Source organism: Eubalaena glacialis, chromosome 13 (assembly GCF_028564815.1).
Source record: "Eubalaena glacialis isolate mEubGla1 chromosome 13, mEubGla1.1.hap2.+ XY, whole genome shotgun sequence".
NCBI classification, from domain to species: Eukaryota; Metazoa; Chordata; class Mammalia; order Artiodactyla; family Balaenidae; genus Eubalaena; species Eubalaena glacialis.
This window is the reverse complement of record NC_083728.1, coordinates 88221802-88239645: the sequence shown is the minus strand read 5'-3', so window position 1 is coordinate 88239645 and position 17844 is coordinate 88221802. Positions and strand designations below refer to the sequence as shown.

The window sequence follows — 17844 nt, the reverse complement described above, 5'->3', positions numbered from 1 at the left end:
AAAGAAAAAAAAAATTTAAATTAAAAATAAATAAATAAAAATAAAATGCTGCTTCTTTAAAAAAAACAAAACAAAACAAAAAACAGGGTCTAAGTACTCCGGCATCCGGGACAGTGGGAGGGAGCAGGCTTGAAGCTCTGGAGAGGGACAGACAGGACGTCTGGATGTCCTTCTATTCCAGCTGTGTGCGTGTGAGCATTCTTAGGGGATCCACCTGGACCCCAAACTGAATTAGAGGGGTACTCTAGTTAGTTTTTAGTGGTTATTGGAAACGGGTGCATGATCCTATAGTTCTCTTTCACCTTTACATCAAGTGCCCTAAGATTCTGTACGGGGATGGCATTCTTCACATCCCTGGAAGAAGAGAGGCCCCTTAATCCTGTCTTTTGGTCAGAACTGCTGTGCTAATCCCGTTGGATCACCACTTTACACCGCACAGCCCAGAGCAACAGCGGCTCTGGGGCATCCAGCTGTAAGCGTTTCCTGCTCAGTAACTGGAAGTTCCTGGCCTCAGGGAGGTGTTAGCGCTGCAATCCGGTGCTTCATCGAGCGTGTAATTTAGCTTCTCCAGACTAACTCGTGCAAAGTAGGGGAAGGAGGGTGATGAAGGGCCCCGGACAGCACGCAGAATCCGAAGGCAGGATCCGTCTCAGAGTTGGGAACTCAAGGAACTTTAAGGGAAGCAGGCACTCCCTAAGCGATCTGACCCAGCTTCCTCCTCTGTGGGTCGATTCCATTCTCCTCTCTACGAGCCCACGCTGCTTACTCATGCGCATGCGCACAGGACCCCAGGATTAGTTAGGCGGCTCAGCCACCCTTTCTTGTCCGTACTGAAGGCTTCTCTGAGGCCAGAGGAAGGGAGATAATGCGCTTTTACATCCAGGAGTGGGTCCCATTGGTGGCCACAGGACAGGAAGGCCTCTGTTGGGAGGTCAGCTCACTTGTCAGTTATTTTCAGCTGTGGCAAAAATTCATATGGGTTTTTTGCAAATGAAGTTTTCAATTTTGGATAAGTAGCCAGATTCCCTGGATGGCACATGCTATGAATGGCTATGGCTGGGCTGGAGCCCAGAGTCTGTCTGCTTCCTGTGGGTGGAGGGCGGGCGTCCTGCACCTGCGCCTGGCAGGTCATCTCCCAGTGGCCGCCACACTTGACTGCGGCCCTTCCGTTTATCTCCACGGCCACTGCTTGTTCCAGTAAGGCCTGCCTGTAGCCCTAGAGTCGTGACTGGCTCCCGCAAGATGTTCCGATGAAACTCCAGGTAAGATTCATCCTCTGAAACTACAGGTGAGGAGATGGAGAGAGATGTATATACCCGCTAGGATTGTTAGAGATCAGGAAGTCGACGTAAGTCGTACCAAAGAGCCTTTATTTCCTGGTAAGCAGGAGGCAGGGTAAGAGTGGAGGGGTCAGGGTTGAGGAAAAAGGGGCTTCCGACCAGCTGCCCAGCCTGGGTGCCTGGGACGAGTTACAGGTGAGCAGAGACTCCTCGGCACTTGGAGGGCCAGCAGGCTGCGTGGTTTTAGGGTGGCGTCGTCGGAAACAGGGAGAAGGAGGTTGGTATGGGAGATTTCATAGAGGTAAAACCAAGAGCACTTGGCAATGGATTAAACGCCCAGAATGAGGTACCCAGAGGACTAGAAGAGATGATAATTTTTTGACCTTCACTGCATTGGGATCCACTCAGAGTCTACTAGTTCCTGCAACATTTGAATACTAGTCACTCTCTTTTTCTGGATTGTAACTCCCAGGGGAGAGACATGTGGGCAAATTTATCTTAGTTACCCCCACAGAGCCTTAATCAATTAGAAAATTAATGCTGCTTTATTTCTAGATTAAACTCTTCTGGCCACCTCCAGGCCTGAATGAAGGGTGAATGCGTATCCTCTCTTGGCTTATCTTCCTGGATAAAGAGCTCAGTGGTTGTGTGTGTGTGTGTGTGTGTGTGTGTGTGTGGTGGGTGTGGGGTTCCGGGGTGGGGGGGAGGAAGTGCCCAGGAGATGTGGCCTGCCCACAGCTGACTAGCCCGTTGTGTGTTCCAGGAATGTACTCGAGGCCGGCACCATAGGATTCTATGACCTGAAGCTGGCCAGCTCGTCCTCTCTTCCCGCCACATGGGGGGCTGCCACAAGTGACCCAGGGGGCCTGTGCAGCCCCAGCCCAATAACAAGGCCACTTGTTTTCATCATTGTGGGTTTGGAGGGGGCAGTCATGGTGGCCTTGTGAGTCATCACTCCTCTGTGCAAGGCAGGGGTGTCCGGACAGGTCACCTTTCAGGCCACTGGCTTATGCCAGTGCTGCCTAAGCCAGTGGCCTGAGTATCTGCTGGGCTGGGCTCACAACCCAGCCGCAGTACCTGGCTCCTGGTAGTAAGGTCAGGGTGCTCGGCACAGGGGTGGGCAAGGTCCTAAGGACTGCAGGGTGAAATGCAGCAATATGCATGGGTGCAGAAAGAAAGGGGCCCCCTGGGCTGGGGCATTTACAGGAGGCCAGGAGGTACCAACCCTCCATGCAAGGGAAGGGACAGCAGTGAATCGTGGGTGCTGACTCTGGGGTGCGAGGCCCAAGAAGGAGAAGGCTGAGGGTTCGGTTTCCCCTCTGCCGCCTCCACCGTGCCCTGCAGGCTAGCTTTCCCCGCTGCCCTGCAGCCTCAGCTGGAGGATTAGTGGGGTCTCCTGCTGGTGGTTATTGTTGCCCCTGGCAAATGTGTTAGATTTCTTGGTCCTTGTTCCTGCAGGGGAAGAGGTGTCTGAATTCAACTGATGCTTCTGCACCTGTATACGTAGCAGGAATTGATGGCTTATATGCTTGCACTTTTCCAGTCCCTTAAGTGTTAGAGGGGATTTTCCCATTCAGGGACTGCTGTATGTAGAGGGTGACAGTGGAACATGGAGATCACTCCCCAACCCTCCTTCCTTCTACCTCCGATGGTCCAACAGAAACAATAAAGACTGTGAAGCAAGAAAGGGAAATCACAGCTTTTCTTAAAAACGGGATTGTTGGCTGTGCTCTCAGAGAGGCCCCTCTCACTGCAACAGCGCCACCTGCTGACACAGCCACAAGGTACCTCTGCCACTGAAGAACTCCAGACCCAGGAGGCTTTGTAGCTCTCCAGCCTGATACCCCATTTTGGGATGAGTCAAGTCGAACCTGACAGTTAACAAGATGGGAAGAGCCTAAAAGGCCTCGCTAGTCAAATAGAAATGGTATATTTAAAAGCGCAGTCAGCCTGGCCCTTGAGGGATTTTACATGAAAAAGTGGCAGCTACTGCCTTGGGAGAAACCACCTGAAACAAGGTCCTGAATCTGGGGCCCTCAAGTGTCACAGGTTCCCCTAAATGCCTGGCCTTGGTTCACTGATGACTTAGCCAAGGTGAAACCTGATGGGTGCGTTGGGTGGCCACTGCCATCCAGCTTCATGGCCAGATACGTAAAACCGAAAGTGGATGTCGCCATGGGCAGAAGTCAAGGCCATTCTCATCCTGAGTCTGGCCAGCACTCCCCTTGATGAACCTTGTTACATTTTACTGACTTGGGCTGCTAGCCAATGGCCTGGCTGCTTGGTTCACTTGGAAGATGACAGATATGGAGAATTAAAGACACACCCTTGGGGTGGTAAACTATGGAATCACACCTTGGTCCTACCTGACAGATGGGTCATTCATGTGGATGCCCAGAGTGGGGACCTGGTCTCTGATAAGACTCCCTGGCTGTTGATCAAGCCTGCACCGCCCAGAAGCTCCCTCCTGTTCCTGGTAAATTGACTCCATCGAACCTTTAACACCTGCTATGGGCTCTCTGGATGCTGATGTCCCTGTTCCAGTCCAGTCGGCTGACTCAGGCCACATCATTATAGCCCTTGAAACTGTGTCACGTTTTAGGCTTTGCAGATCCTCTACAGTCTGATATTGATGCACCTTCTGTTACAAAAGCGAGTCACCGGGGGCCAATAGTCAAGGTGTTGGATGGACATTCCACACTCCCTACCACCCACAGCATCTGGGTACCAAGCACTGGAATGACCTCTTTCAAGTCAGCTCTACTTCCCGCACTTCCTTCTGGTCCACACACTGTAGTAAGGCAGCCTGCTCACTGAATGTGGCTGTCCCTTCTTGGTTGGCCATCTCTTGGGTAATGATCAGGATGAAAGAGATGGGGGGCTTTCTAGACTTATTTTGAAAATCAAAGAGTCTGCCCTGACCACTTGTTGGTATGGCATTTCTTTTCTTTCCCCTAATAGCTACCCTAGGCCAGCCTGGCTGGTAGACTCTCTTGAGTACAGCCCAGCCAAAAGGGAGCCTAGAGAATTCCAGCTTAATTCTGGCCCAGCCATCAGGATTCTCTTGTTGGGTTGATGTGGTTCTAGATCATGTGACTGAGGACACTGCTGTCTCCAGCCCCCCTATAGTGGCTCAAACTTGCTGTGGCAGGCTGGGCAGTGGCCCCAAGATCTCTGGGTCCTAATCCTTGGAACCTGTGAAGGGGATTTTGCAGATATGATTAAGTTAAGGATCTTCAGATGGGGAGATTATCCTGGATTATCCCAGTGGGCACTAAATGTAATCCCAAGTGTGAGGTAGAGACAGATTTTACAACAGACGGCAATACGATAATGGGAATAGAAGGACGAAGAGAGAGATTTGAAGACGCTGCTAAAATACTGGATTTGAAGACAAGGAAGAAGCCATGAACTAAGAAATGTAAGGAATGCAGTTCTAGAAGCTGGAAAAGACATCAAAAGGGATTCTCCCCTAGAAGGAATGTGGCCCTGCAGACACTTTGGTTTCAGATCAGTGGAAACTATTTCAGACCTCTGACCCCCAGAACTGTAAGACAATAAATGTCTGATGTTTTAAGCCACGAAGTCTGTGGTAATTTATTTCAGCAACGATGGGAAACAAATACATGTGCCACGGTGGCCAGAGTAATGGGTCTTTGTAAATTTTGTAAAAATGCCTCATCACTCACACCTGACCCTTCTGAACAAAAGGTCTGGAAATAGGGGATGATTGGAGAAAAGGAGACGCCATAGTTACTGGGATGTGACATCCACCACCATCCATAGTTACTTTTTCTTGTGATGAGAACTTTTAAGATGTACTCTCGGGAATTCCCTGGTGGTCCAGTGGTTAGGACTCTGCGCTTTCACTGCCGGGGGCCCGGGTTCAATCCCTAGTCGGGGAACTGAGATCCCACAAGCTGCTTAGCGCGGCCAAAAAAGAAAAAAATTAAAAAATAAAGTTGTACTCTCTTAGCAGCTTTCACACGTGTGCCTCCTTTGCAGGCTCTCTGAGCAGATCCTCTGCTCTCTTCCCCACCAGCCCAGTCACCTCCACTCTGCGGAAGGAAAAGTTAACAAAACAACAAAGTGATAACAGTATGTTTAGTTTTGTTGGAAGGGAGAAAAAGAACAGTGGGATAGCTGCTTTAACACCATCATTTCAACCTGAGGTTTTGATGGTAGTTTTTTTTTTTTTTTTTTTTTAATTTATATTTTTGGCTGTGTTGGGTCTTCGTTGCTGCACGCGGGCTTTCTCTAGTTGGGGCTACTCTTCGCCGTGGTGCGCAGGCTTCTCATTGCGGTGGCTTCGCTTGTTGCAGAGCACGGGCTCTCGAGGCGCACCGGCTCAGTAGTTGTGGTGCAGGGGCTTAGTTGCTCCGCGGCATGTGGGATCTTCCTGGATCAGGGATCAAACCCGTGTCCCCTGCATTCGCAGGTGGATTCTTAACCACTGCGCCACCAGGGAAGTCCCTGATGGTAGTTTTTAAAAATACAATGCACTTTAAAGAAATGCTCAGTTGAGCTTACTTCCAAAGCATGTATAAACAACTGATTCAATTTCCAAGTCATCTTTAAATTTCACAGTAACCACTGTTTTATGTGTTGTATAGTTATCTGAACAATGTTTCAAAAGCATTTGAAACAACAAAAAGACAAAGGAATTCTCTAATGATTGAAACAGCAATGCAAACTAGCAACTTCAACACCAGAATTTTTTTTTTTTGAGTCTTCAATCTAGCTGAGAAGCATTACAGTCCTCAGAAGCTGCCTATTATTTAAGATATACATGTTTCTGACCTCACTTTTCCTAAGAGAAGTGAGGCATATATAGAGAAGTGAGGTTTTCCCATAACCCTCTCAGTTGACGGGGAGGTTTTTCACTTGCTGGGGATTAAAACGAGAGAAACTCTTAACTTCCCTTTGGCCAGAAGACGTCTCTCCCTGCAGGATTTCTCAGGCCCCTTCCTTTGAGGGCTGCTTGCCCTTTAACTTCCCTTCACTCAGGCTCCATTTAGGAAAGATTGCTTAATTCACAGAAGGCACCATTATCACCAGAAAACATCTCCTGGGACCTGCTGGTTCTGGGCACGAGTAGGCTCCATAGGGTCAAGATACAGGTCTCTACCTGTTCTCTAAGAGCTAACACTTTGGGTTCAGTGCAGACGCACACTAAAAGAGCCAGCGAAATTGTAGGGGCGACAAGATGGAGTAACCGCAGTGTACACAGCTTGCTTGGGCGCAGGGTTGGGGAGAGGGCTGGAGTAGGCCAGGTTTGCCAGAGGTGAGTTTGGAAAGAATGATGGAGATGGACGGTAGAGGGAGGTTGGAAGAGGTTAGAAAACACTAGGGGGTGTTCCTAGTGCCCTAGGTAATACAGAAGGAGGAAAGATAGGACGTGTGGATGGAGCCTCTCAATACCAGGCTCCACCGCCAAAGCATTCACTCAATCATTTAGGTGCCCATGTGTCAGGTACAGTTTTGGTCACAGGGGTTACAGTGATGAAGGCGACAGAAGGCCCTTAAGTGGGGGTGAGTGAGGCGTGTGAAAGGAACAGACGTGAGGGCTGGTGTGGCTGAAGCATGGGGACCGAGAAGCAGAAAAGCAGAGGCCAGGGCCGGCTGGCAGGCAGGGGCCGGATCTTGCAGGGCTTTGCAGGCCGTGGTTAGAGGTTTGGGTTTTATTCTGAGGGCAGCAACGGGACGTTTCATTCATTCTGCAACAGCCTTAGGAACTAGGTAGTCTAATCCCACTTTTACTGACGAGGACGATCAGGGTGTGGTTAGGTAATTTGTTCAAGGTCAGCTGAAAGCTAGAGGGGCTACGAAAACCTGCCGGCTCTCCCCACCCCAGGGCCGCCCGCGCCACCCACCGAGGCTAGGCAAATACAGCCGGTGCAGCCCAGGTTCGGGGCGTGCGCGCGCTACGGCGACACTGCGCATGCGCATCTGCCTACGGAAGCCGGGAGGGAGGGAGGGAGGGAGGGGGCGGGGCCGACGCTGGCGGGCGCGGGGGAAATGGCGGCGGCGGCGGCGGCGGCGCCTGCGGCGAACGGGACCGGAGGGAGCAGCGGGATGGAGGTGGATGCAGCAGGTAATGGGCCGCGCGGGAGCGGCTTCTGGAGACTTATTTGGGGGCACATCAAGGCCGTCCTGGACTCCCGGGAGAAGTCGGGGGGCGGGTCAAAAGCGAGCTCCCTGGGTTAACTTGCGGGAGGGATGTATGGCCCGACTCTGCCGTCTCTCACTCCCGTCTCCCGGGAGGACTCTCACCCCCTCTTCCTCTTTCCTTAGTCGTGCCCAGCGTGATGGCCTCCGGAGTGACTGGCAGCGTTTCAGTCGCTCTTCATCCCCTCGTCATTCTCAACATCTCAGATCATTGGATTCGCATGCGCTCGCAGGAGGGGCGGCCTATGCAGGGTGAGTGTTCGGCGTAATTCTCCAGCCTCCTCTCCTTGGTCACCTCCCCCAAATGGTGGTCTTTCCCCTTGCTTTACTGAAGCCAATTCCTCCTCCGCAGATCACCGTTTCCCTAATATTTGGTTCACACTGACCTCAGACCCTCAAGCTATAATGATTAGGGAAGTTTGGGGTTTCCTTACCCTCACCTCTTATGTGTCCTTCTCTCATCCAGTGATTGGGGCTCTGATCGGGAAGCAGGAGGGCCGAAATATCGAGGTGATGAACTCCTTTGAGCTGCTGTCCCACACCGTGGAAGAGAAGATTATCATTGACAAGGAATATTATTACACCAAGGAGGAGCAGTGTGAGAGGGGAATAGACGTGGGGGAGAGGAGTGGGAGTGGGAAAAAAAAGCAGAGTGGGGAAGATGGAAAGGGTTGGGAAAAAAAAACAGAATAGGACGAGAACGGAGGAAAAGTGAAGAGAGAGTAGATGAAGAGACCTTAGAAAAAGGACACATTCAGTTATTCCCTGCAAAGAAGGTAAGGAGTGAGAGAAGACTGAGATTATTCTAAATTGAGCCAGCATGGGGAGAGGAGAAGCTAGTAAAAATACACCAGGAGCTTCAAATTAAGGAAGGATGGTTTAAAGAAATACTCTGGCCCCTTCCTCTGCAGTTAAACAGGTATTCAAGGAGCTGGAGTTCCTCGGTTGGTACACCACAGGGGGGCCGCCTGACCCCTCTGACATCCACGTCCATAAGCAGGTATACACACACTTGTGCATGCTGGGGCAGAGACTAGAGGGTGAGGGGAAGATGGGCCCTGACACTCGTGTGCATCCTCCCCCTCTTCCAGGTGTGCGAGATAATTGAGAGCCCTCTGTTTCTTAAGTTGAACCCTATGACCAAGCACACAGATGTGAGTAAAACTGACCCCGTGCCCACTTTGTCCTGCTTGTCCATCGCTATGGCCATCTTTCATTCTCATACCCTGCTATCTTAAACTGTATGACATCTTTATTGAATTGAATCTCTCTTTTGCAGTTTACCAACTGTGAGACTTTGGGTTAGTCATTTAACCTCTAAAGTGCATTTTCCCCGTTGTGTAAAATGGGGTAATTCCTACTTCACTAGGTCCTTGGGAAGATTAGATGAGAAAATGTAATGTGAAAGGGCCAAGGGCCAAGTTTTTGGCACTTAATATATAGGTTCAGGTGTGTTTGATGTAAGAGCTGTTCTCCCATCTCTTCTTTACAGCTTCCCGTCAGCGTTTTTGAGTCTGTCATAGATATAATCAATGGAGAGGTAGGTAATGCCCTGCCCTTCAACCCTCAGATTCTGCTCCTGGCGTTTCCTCCTTTTGACTCTGTGTGCCCTGTAGGCCACAATGCTGTTTGCTGAGCTGACTTACACTCTGGCCACAGAGGAAGCTGAACGCATTGGTGTGGACCACGTGGCGCGAATGACAGCAACAGGCAGTGGAGAGAACTCCACTGGTAAGGGAGGCTGCAGGGGCTTCGTAAGTGGGGGGGTGGAAGGTGTGGCCCCACTCCTTCTTCACTTTGGCCTGTCCCTGCCCCCCTGCAGTGGCCGAACACCTGATCGCACAGCACAGCGCCATCAAGATGCTGCACAGCCGCGTCAAGCTCATCTTGGAGTACGTCAAGGCCTCCGAAGCAGGTAGGACAGGTGTCTCCCTGGCACTTGAACCCCTTTTCCTCTCTCTCCTGGGGAAGTGACAGCATCCACGCTAACGCAGCCTCTGTTGTGCCTTTAGGAGAGGTCCCCTTTAACCATGAGATCCTGCGCGAGGCCTATGCTCTGTGTCATTGCCTCCCAGTGCTCAGCACAGACAAGTTCAAGACGGACTTTTACGATGTGAGTGTAAAGCCCAGGACAGGGAGGTGGGGCTCGCGCCGTCATTTCTGCACGCAGGACCTGGGACCTGGCTGTTCCCTGGGCATGCGGCGGGGGACCCAGAGCCCCGGGGAACTGGCTCTTTCTGTTCCCTCGCAGCAATGCAATGACGTGGGGCTCATGGCCTACCTTGGCACCATCACCAAGACATGCAACACCATGAACCAGTTCGTGAACAAGTTCAACGTCCTCTATGACCGACAAGGCATTGGCAGGCGGATGCGGGGGCTCTTCTTCTGAGAGAGAGGATACTTGAAAGGATGCAGCACAGGGGTCGGACAGCTGTTGAGAGGAGGGCGCTACACTCCGTTTAGAGAAACCTGTTGCTAATAAAAGGGGAGCAGCCCCTCCGCACCCCTTCTAGTGGCTCTGTCCTCTCTGTTAGGTGCCACACTCTTGGATCTTAAAGCCTTGATCCTATGGGCTCAGTGGCTGGCCGAGGGGGAGGCGTTTCTCAGTTACTGCAGCACTGAGTGTTTACCACAGGGAGGTACGTGCCTGAACCCCAGAAGGCAGAGGTACTCGCGTCCGTACTTTGCGACTGTAAACTGGAGTGGGGGCGGGAGTGGAGACCCAGTGCAGTCTCTGCATCAGTGCCCGGCAGGCAGAGCAGGAACTCCCCTGAGTAGACTGAGTGGCTGGAACAAGACGAGCGTAAAGGGAAAAGCTAGCAATCTAGAAAACTCAAAATACCCTGTTTTAACAGAAGGCAGCAAATCTACAAACACTTTATTAGCAAAAAGAATGAGTAATACAAGTGCAGCCTGGGAAAAAGAGGGGATCCTCCTTTCCCCTCAAGGGCATCTCCAGATCTTTAAAGGAAGGGGGATTAGGATGATATGCAGAGTAGATACCAGCGTCTCAAGCGACTGGAATCACACAAAAGTGATCCGTGTCCGGGCAGTGTTGACCTGCCACACGTTTAGCTCCTCATACTCATCTAGGGCCGCCTGGAACTGAGCAGGTGTGAAGCCGCGAGATACGCAGCGCTGCTCCGCCTCGGAAAACCGGACACTTCGGCCCTCTGAGACCAACTCACGGACAGTGGCAAATACCACATCTGCTGGTCTCTGGGTCCTGGAGGAAACAAGCATGGGTGTGCAAGCATGGGTGTGTAAGGTCGGGGTACAACAAGAACACCCAGTACCAACAGCACAGCAGTGGTCAGGGTTAGAATTCTGAGGCCAACATCACAGACACAGGGACGCAGAAGCCACAGGATAAATTTTCTGCTCAAGAAGGTCAAGGTGACTCCTGACATCCTTCACTAAGCCACTCACCTGGCTGTTTGCCCCTTGTCACCCAGAAGCGAGTCCTTGGACATCTCCATTAGCCGTATGGCTTCATTCACATCCTCCTTCTCCACAGTGTCCACCATTCGCAGACGTGCCTAAGGGGAAGGTAGGGAGAGATGGGAACGGGAGGAGGGGGGTGGAACAAAATCAGGGACCCCCCCCCCCAGCTCTAAGGTTGGGCAACCCATGTGTTCCTACTCACAAAGGAGTAGAGGCCCCTCCCCTCCCGCCAAGCATCCGCAGTGTGGGGCCGGCACTGTCAGACCGAGACAAGTGCAATGCCCAGGGCAGCGTCCAGCAATTGCCCAAGTCTCCGCCTCTCAACACTGGCCAGTCCCGGTGTTCAGCTGTCCTGTGAGGGAGACCAGACCCTTCTGAACTCCACTGGGCTCCCCACCACGACAGATGGAGCTTGGGGAGCTCAGCCAAGAAAGCAACTGGCAGAGAGGTAGTGTCCCTGGGGCTCGGGAAGTGCTAGCTCAGCAGTAGGTCAGGTAATCACACTACCTGCACGAACAGCACTTTGGAGCCCCCAGGACTAAGGTCCAAGATGTGAGGACAGAAATGAAGGTTCCTAGCACAGGATCGAGGACACAGGGAGTGCAGTTAACCCACCCACCCCCTCGGTGAGGTCGGAGCAGCAGGGAGAAGGCCCTTCCCTCCACGGACGCTGGGCGCGCCCTGCTGGGGCAGCAAGTACCCACAGTGCGGTAGCACGGACAGGACCACTATCTGCACTGTCAGCACTTTAGCCCCGGCAGGGCCTGAGCGGAGGGGGGGCAGCGAGAGAGGGGCCACGTCAAGGCAGGCTGCCCAGGAGAGCCCAAGCGGACCACCCTCCAGCAGGACAGGCTGGCACTCACCAGAGCAGTGGACAGTCGCAGGATAGCCAGCAGAGTCCGGGCGGAAGTATAGGTGGCGTCCTTACTGGCCCAAGCCTCTCGCCTCATCTCCACGTATGCTGCTGTGATGTAGTCGGCCAGAGACTCCGGCACCGTGGGCTGCTTCTCCCGGCACGTAGCTATGTAACGTCTGTGGGAAAGCAGGGGAGGGGGGGGGCAAAGAGTATGTTTTTTCTGCATTAAGAGTTTTCCATTTAAGGAGACTTTGGCGGGGGGAGGGGGTACTTTTAAGTAGGAAAAACAAAATCAGCAGATGAGTATTTGCTTGCTTAAATATCACTGATGGATTTCTCCAAATGCTGCATTTCAAGTTACTCCCAAATTTTTAAGAAAATGGCCTTTGCATGAATATGACAAATCCATATGATGGTTTTGTTAACTTCAAGAGACTAGTTAAAAGGAAGAAAAACTTGAGGAACCCCTGGGAGCCCCTGGACAGACTCCATCGAGAGAATAGTGCTATCAAGTATCCGTGCAGCAGGATGCAGCTTTGCCAAAAATCTGAACCTGTCTCAACCCTGAGATGGGCAGGTGGTGGAGGCAGCATGAAAGGCAGGTTCTGCGTCATGGTCTCCCATGGCCAGGCTGGGGGGACCTAGACTCACTGTTCTCAGACCCAGGACATATGGTGGAGGAGGAGTGAAAGCTTTTCAAGAGACGCACACCCAGGCCAAGACATTGCCACCCATGGCACCGGGGCAAGGACACCAGTCCTCGCCCAGCTCTCCTACCTCATAAGCTTCATGTCCAAAGGTTCAAACTGGGCGGGGGGCTGCCGGCTGTGCTGGTGCACATAGGTGATGTGCTGGGCCAACCTGGGAAGAGGGGAGGCAAGTAGGAACCCTGTCTCTTGGTGCTACACGTCACACCCGAACTCTACATCTTGGCCCGTCAGCTCTCCACCTCAAAGCCTGGCAGGGACAAACTTTCCCACTAAAGGACCATCAACATTTCAACCCTGACCCACTCTTAACAACTGTCGACCAGCCCCTGCTGTATGAGGGAAAGGTTCTGGAGTTTCCATGAGCAGACGATGAAGAGTTTTCCAATTTCTCCTCCCTCTCCAGAGATTGTTACTAAGGGGTGTCTCCTTGAGTGATGAGCTGCATTCACCTCAGGTCATTGTCTCTGTCGGGCCGGTCCTGGATCAGCCAGAGGAGGTCAAATCGGGAGAGCAGCGCAGCAGGAAGCTGTATGTTCTGCTCCAGGCTGCGGCGAGGGTTGTAGCGCCCGTAGGCAGGGTTGGCGGCAGCCAGGATGGAGCAGCGGGCATTGAGCGTTGTGAGAATGCCTGCCTTGGCGATGGAGATGGTTTGCTGCTCCATGACCTCGTGGATGGCCGTGCGGTCAGCCTCCGCCATCTTGTCAAACTCATCAATGCAGCACACACCCTGGTCAGCCAGCACGAGCGCGCCACCCTCCAAGGTCAGCTCTCCACTCATGGAGTCTCTCAGCACAGCTGCTGTGAGCCCCACTCCGGAGGAGCCGCGGCCTGTCGTGTACTGGCCTGAACAAAAGGGCCAGGGAGAAAGAAAATAGACGTGTTTAGGAAAAGCGAAGAGAACAAGGGAGCAACAACGGGGCAAAGGACAGAAGAAACAGGGCTAGTGAGGCAAGGCCTGTACTGAACTGCTCTGACCCAGCCAGGCCTTCCCGAGGCAGCTGCAGGGCTGTGGGTGGTGGCGCTGACCCAATCTCCATTCCCCAACGCTCCCAGAAGAGGACACACACGGAAGCGTGGTGGTCCTACTCTTGTCCTCAGTTTGCCTCTCCCAGGGTCTGACTACTCACTGCGGGGGGCCAGGCGGTCAATGTAAGACAGGAGCTGAGACTTGGCCACACCAGGATCCCCCATCAGGCAGATGTTGATGTTGCCTGGAGGAAGGGGAGGAAGCCCCTGAATGACTATTCCTTCAATGCAAGTTGTCCAAACACAGAGAAAAGTGCTTTCGAGATCTGCCCCCATCATGCCCAGCACCATTTCTTTCAATCCCACCCTGTGCCCATGAAGCCAAGACGCCTGCTCTTTTATTCTGTGACCTATGGGACACTGGCCCTGGTCACCCATCCTTTCTTCCTGAACGCTGCACTCACCCCTGATCTTCATGCCTCGAGGAGACTGGTCCACCCCTCCCACCAGCAGGAGCAGCAGCGCCTTCTTCACGTCTTCGTGCCCGTAGATCTCTGGGGCGATGGAGGCTGCCAGCTTTTCATAGAAATCCTCCTCTGTGGGAAAGGGAAAAGAGTGTTTTCTGGGGGATAAAAGGTGCTAGGATGAAACTCGCATTCCCAGTCCTTCCCCTGACCCCTCACCTGCAATCTGCCTCAGTTCCTCCCTGCTCAGTTCTCCTGCCCCCGACTCGTCATCCTCACTCTTACTCATCTTCACAATCCGATGGGCTTCCAGGTAAGTTTCCGAGAGTAAACCCTTGGGCAGGAAGATGCCAGGGTATGAATGAAGTTCTTTAACTTGCCCATCCACGTGATTCCCTCAGGAGTTCCTGACAAAACCTTTCGTTCTGCTTTGCTTGGTGTTCTGCTATTGACACTTTTCTTTGTGGGGCTGGATAAGAATTAGGGGATGAGGAGAAACAGGGAAAACCACCTCCTCATTTTAAACTCCCTTTCTCACCTGGACCATCTGTCGGAACCCAGCGCGCAGGACTGGCAAGAAGATACCGGTGACGCTGACGTGGTCCCCGGGCTGGGCAATCCTTGTGTTCTCTCCTTCTACCAGCACCGTGATGCTGCGAGGGATATTTCCCACGGGCACTTGGTCGCTCTGGGGGAGAAGGGTATGTGAGGCCTCCAAGGACTAACCTCCCCTCCCCAGGCACACTGCTCTTCCGCTTCCTGGCCTACTCAGCCTCACAGAAGCCAACAGGAGGGAAGCTGAGCTCTTCTTTACCTCTTCCCAACTCAATCAGCAAGTTCCAGTTAAACCTCCCTACTGCTCTTGATGACTTCTCTGCCTCAGCTCCTCTCTCCCTTGTTCTACTTTCTTCCTTCTACTCCATTGGACTCCCAAGCTCCACCTTCCCTGGGTCCTGGACCACACACCCCAAACTCACATGTTCTTGCATCTTCATCTCCTGGAATTTGATGAACTTGGAGCCACGTGTCTGTAGATACAGCCGCCCTCCTGAGCGGTTGGTCTGGCACTCCTGGCTCGGGCACATGATCAGAGGCATGAAAGTGGGAGACTGGATCTAGGATGCAAAAAAGGACGCACCAAAGGAAATCATAAGGAAAGGAGCCCCTTAGAGTCAGTTACTTGAATCACATTCCTCTTTGTCGCAAAAACCATGGAACTTTCGAGAATGTCTTAAGTTATTCCTGGTGGATATCAACAAACACAAAAAACACAGAATGTATAGAAAGACGACTCCACGGTAGAAAGAAGATGAAAGGTGAACACACCAGCATGTTTTACAATAATCAGAGAAAATAACAAGTGAACATCAGCAAACAAAATTAATCTTACAAAAACCACTGTTCATTGCTCCATACATACCGGCTGATAGGTCTCTGCCCCACACTGGTCACAAGTGTAAGTGGCCACCACCATCCTGGGTTTGACTTCAGAGACGCGAGTGACAATTCCACGCACTGTTACCAATTTCCCCACAGAGTCAGCCCGTACTTCCCGGATCACGCGAGGCTTGTTACTACTGGGGCCTTGAAAATACAGCTCACTGAGGGAAAAAATCGTCGTTAGCAAGGCTCTGGGGATCAAACCCCACACCCTTCCCCACCGAGACCACTCACAATCTGCGCATGAGTTCAGGAGGATACTGGTTCTGGGGGCTCCGGGCTGCCCCAGGGTCCCGGCTCCGCTGCTCCATCATCAACCGGTGCTCAATGTAAACGTCCAGGACATCTTTATTTACCACCTAAAGGAAAAGAAAGGAAAATAGGAAAAAATCAGAATGGTGAAGGAGAGCGCATAAAGGGGGCCAGGCAGAAATCACCGCCCCCTTTCTGCCAGCTTGGAAAGCCAGCTTTTACCCCCAAGAACCTTCTCGGAAAAAACCTAAGGTCCAATGCCCTGCATTTTTCTCACCTCCCTCTCCTTGTACTGAGGCAGCAGCTCTTGTACAGCATCAGCGAAGAGCCTGGCATAGCGCTTGGTGTTCTCACAAATTGAATCCACCAGCTCAGGGTCATCCTCAGCTACATCATCTAGGTCTACGTACACTGCCACTTGCTCCCGATGAGCCAATCGAACCTGGGGTGGGGAGGAGACAGCCACGGGGCCAAATTTACCTTACCAGTGTTGACAAGCAAAAATCTGTCACCACAAGCTCAGCACACAGGTCCCAGGCCCCACGTGGGAGAAACAGCAGTGTGAGACAGAACAAGACTCACTACTCAGCCCCCCTAACTCCTGAAAATACCTTAATTATTGTGAATCTAGTGATACACAGGTATCAGGTATGGTGCTAAACTTGTCACTTACAGAAAAATGCATTTGCTAACAGCTCTTATAGCTGAAGTCACCGCCCCATTCCCTCTACCCAACCTTAGACTTACCAACTGGTTCCCATACTTGAACTGCTTCTTGCCAAATTCATCATCCTGGTAAAACTCTTGTAGGAACTTCTTCACCTTTTCTATAAAGAAAGCATAAAACCGTCAGAATCAACCTTTCTTCAGATACCTTACTGCAAAACCCGTCTGAGAGAAATCTAAGAAACTCACCTCCATTTAAAATGAGATCGATGAACTCATCAATCGAAACAACATTCAAATAAGCCTACCTAATTCTCCCCAAACAGGGCAGAACTCTTTTTCACAAGCCTGTTTTGGCCTAGGGAAGAAAAAGTGGCCCCGGGCAGTTTAGAGTATTAACCAATACCCTCCCCGCAGGGGAATTCCACTCTCTGCCTTAGTTAGAAATCTCAGTACCGTTTCCTAAGGGCCTCCCACAGCCGGCAACACACTCAGGTCTCAAGGTTCTCAGCGTTTCTTCTACGCGTTTTATTCTCCTTTTCTTTCGATCCCCTAAACCGCTGCTCTCACTGGGATCTCCGCCACCAGGCCCGTCCTCCGCCCCACCCCCTCTCCCGCCACGGCTTCCGCTCTTAGTAAACAAAGAAGCACATGGGCCCAGATGCCGCCGCCTCACAGCCCGGGATTCCTCCGCCCAGGGCGGGAGCCCGTCCGGCGATTGGCCGGCTCGTCAAGGGCCACACCGTCCCACCCCACCACTTCCTCCCTCTGCCTCTGAGAAGCACCCCAATTCCAGGCAGGCCCCCACCCTCAGCAGCTCTCTCCGAGGCCACCGCGCGGAAGGACACTGTTTACACACGACACTCCTTCCAGCGGCGTCGCGCAACTTCCGCCCGCCTTCACTTCCGCTTGGAGGTGGGCCTAACGCGGCCAATCCCCGAGCGCAGCGGCCGGCCTGCCCGCCCCCCGGGCTTCGGCGCGTCTCGGGCGCTCCGAGCGCCTAAGAGCGCGGAGGGAAGTGGGAATGGGGGTGGCCGACCCTGAACCTTTGACAGGGTCCCCTGAGGTCCTGGACTCCCCTTGGCGCGACCCTTCCTTCTTAGAGCCGGGGTGCCCGCCCACCCACCACGACCCCTACTTCTTTCCCGTACGCGGTTACCAGCGTTCCCCCGACCTCGGCGCCCCGTGCGCATCCCAGGCACCGTGTGCCTCTAACCCGCCACCTCCCGACCCTGCCTCGGGCCTCGCGCGCCGAACCCGACCCCCCGGGACCCCAGCTCACCCAAACAGGTGTTGACCAGGAAACTTCCCGCGCAGGACGCCCCTCCCACACTTGCAGACCCTCACCTTTCTCGAGCGCGTAGTCCTTAAGTGCCATTGCTGCCGAGGGCTGTGCGGCAGCAGTTGGCGGGCTCTGAGCTCTCACTCCCCGGACAGCTAAAAACGTCCGCGCGGCGGACTGCGGCCGACCAGCCGAAATTGGCGCGAAACGTCGCTCCCCACGTGACCAGCGCCGCTGAGTGCGGGCCAATCGGAGAAGATGCTCTCCGCCCCTCCCACTCGCCACGGGCCCCTGCCACGACCAATCAGCGGGC

At 52.9% G+C, this 17844-nt stretch overlaps 2 protein-coding genes across 3 annotated transcripts; one reads left to right on the top strand and one right to left on the bottom strand.

Annotated features, from left to right (window-relative positions):
- Positions 1 to 7277: 7277 nt before the first annotated feature.
- On the top strand, positions 7278 to 9956 carry COPS6 (COP9 signalosome subunit 6). 2 transcript variants are annotated; one of them, XM_061208530.1, is made up of 10 exons: positions 7278 to 7374; positions 7575 to 7700; positions 7915 to 8046; positions 8360 to 8448; positions 8540 to 8602; positions 8941 to 8988; positions 9065 to 9179; positions 9271 to 9363; positions 9461 to 9561; positions 9700 to 9956. In XM_061208530.1, the coding sequence occupies exons 1-10, from the start codon at positions 7299 to 7301 to the stop codon at positions 9838 to 9840; spliced, it is 984 nt and encodes a 327-aa protein (XP_061064513.1). In that variant the 5' UTR covers positions 7278 to 7298; the 3' UTR covers positions 9841 to 9956. The 2 variants fall into 2 exon arrangements, with proteins under 2 accessions (XP_061064513.1, XP_061064512.1); XM_061208529.1 differs by having other exon boundaries at positions 9443 to 9561.
- Positions 9957 to 10297: 341 nt separating this feature from the next.
- MCM7 (minichromosome maintenance complex component 7) lies at positions 10298 to 17745 on the bottom strand. Its single transcript, XM_061209326.1, has 15 exons — positions 17597 to 17745; positions 16331 to 16410; positions 15861 to 16025; positions 15566 to 15690; positions 15312 to 15492; positions 14869 to 15006; positions 14430 to 14579; positions 14111 to 14225; positions 13892 to 14023; positions 13589 to 13672; positions 12911 to 13304; positions 12529 to 12612; positions 11759 to 11927; positions 10881 to 10990; positions 10298 to 10677 (listed from the first exon to the last, which is right to left on the bottom strand). Exons 1-15 carry the CDS (start codon positions 17625 to 17627, stop codon positions 10476 to 10478), a joined length of 2160 nt encoding a protein of 719 aa, XP_061065309.1. The 5' UTR covers positions 17628 to 17745; the 3' UTR covers positions 10298 to 10475.
- Between the last annotated feature and the right edge of the window lie 99 nt (positions 17746 to 17844).

Excerpts from the sequence above, each read along its gene's own strand:
- COPS6 (XM_061208529.1), top strand. The coding sequence starts at position 7,299 with ATGGCGGCGGCGGCGGCGGCGGCGCCTGCGGCGAACGGGACCGGAGGG. Across the intron at positions 8,989-9,064 it reads TAGATATAATCAATGGAGAG|GCCACAATGCTGTTTGCTGA; the intron begins GTAGGTAATGCC and ends TGTGCCCTGTAG. Across the intron at positions 9,562-9,699 it reads TCAAGACGGACTTTTACGAT|CAATGCAATGACGTGGGGCT; the intron begins GTGAGTGTAAAG and ends GTTCCCTCGCAG.
- MCM7 (XM_061209326.1), bottom strand. The coding sequence starts at position 17,627 with ATGGCACTTAAGGACTACGCGCTCGAGAAAG. Across the intron at positions 15,493-15,565 it reads CCTGAACTCATGCGCAGATT|TGAGCTGTATTTTCAAGGCC; the intron begins GTGAGTGGTCTC and ends TTTTTCCCTCAG. Across the intron at positions 12,613-12,910 it reads GACAGAGACAATGACCTGAG|GTTGGCCCAGCACATCACCT; the intron begins GTGAATGCAGCT and ends CCCTCTTCCCAG.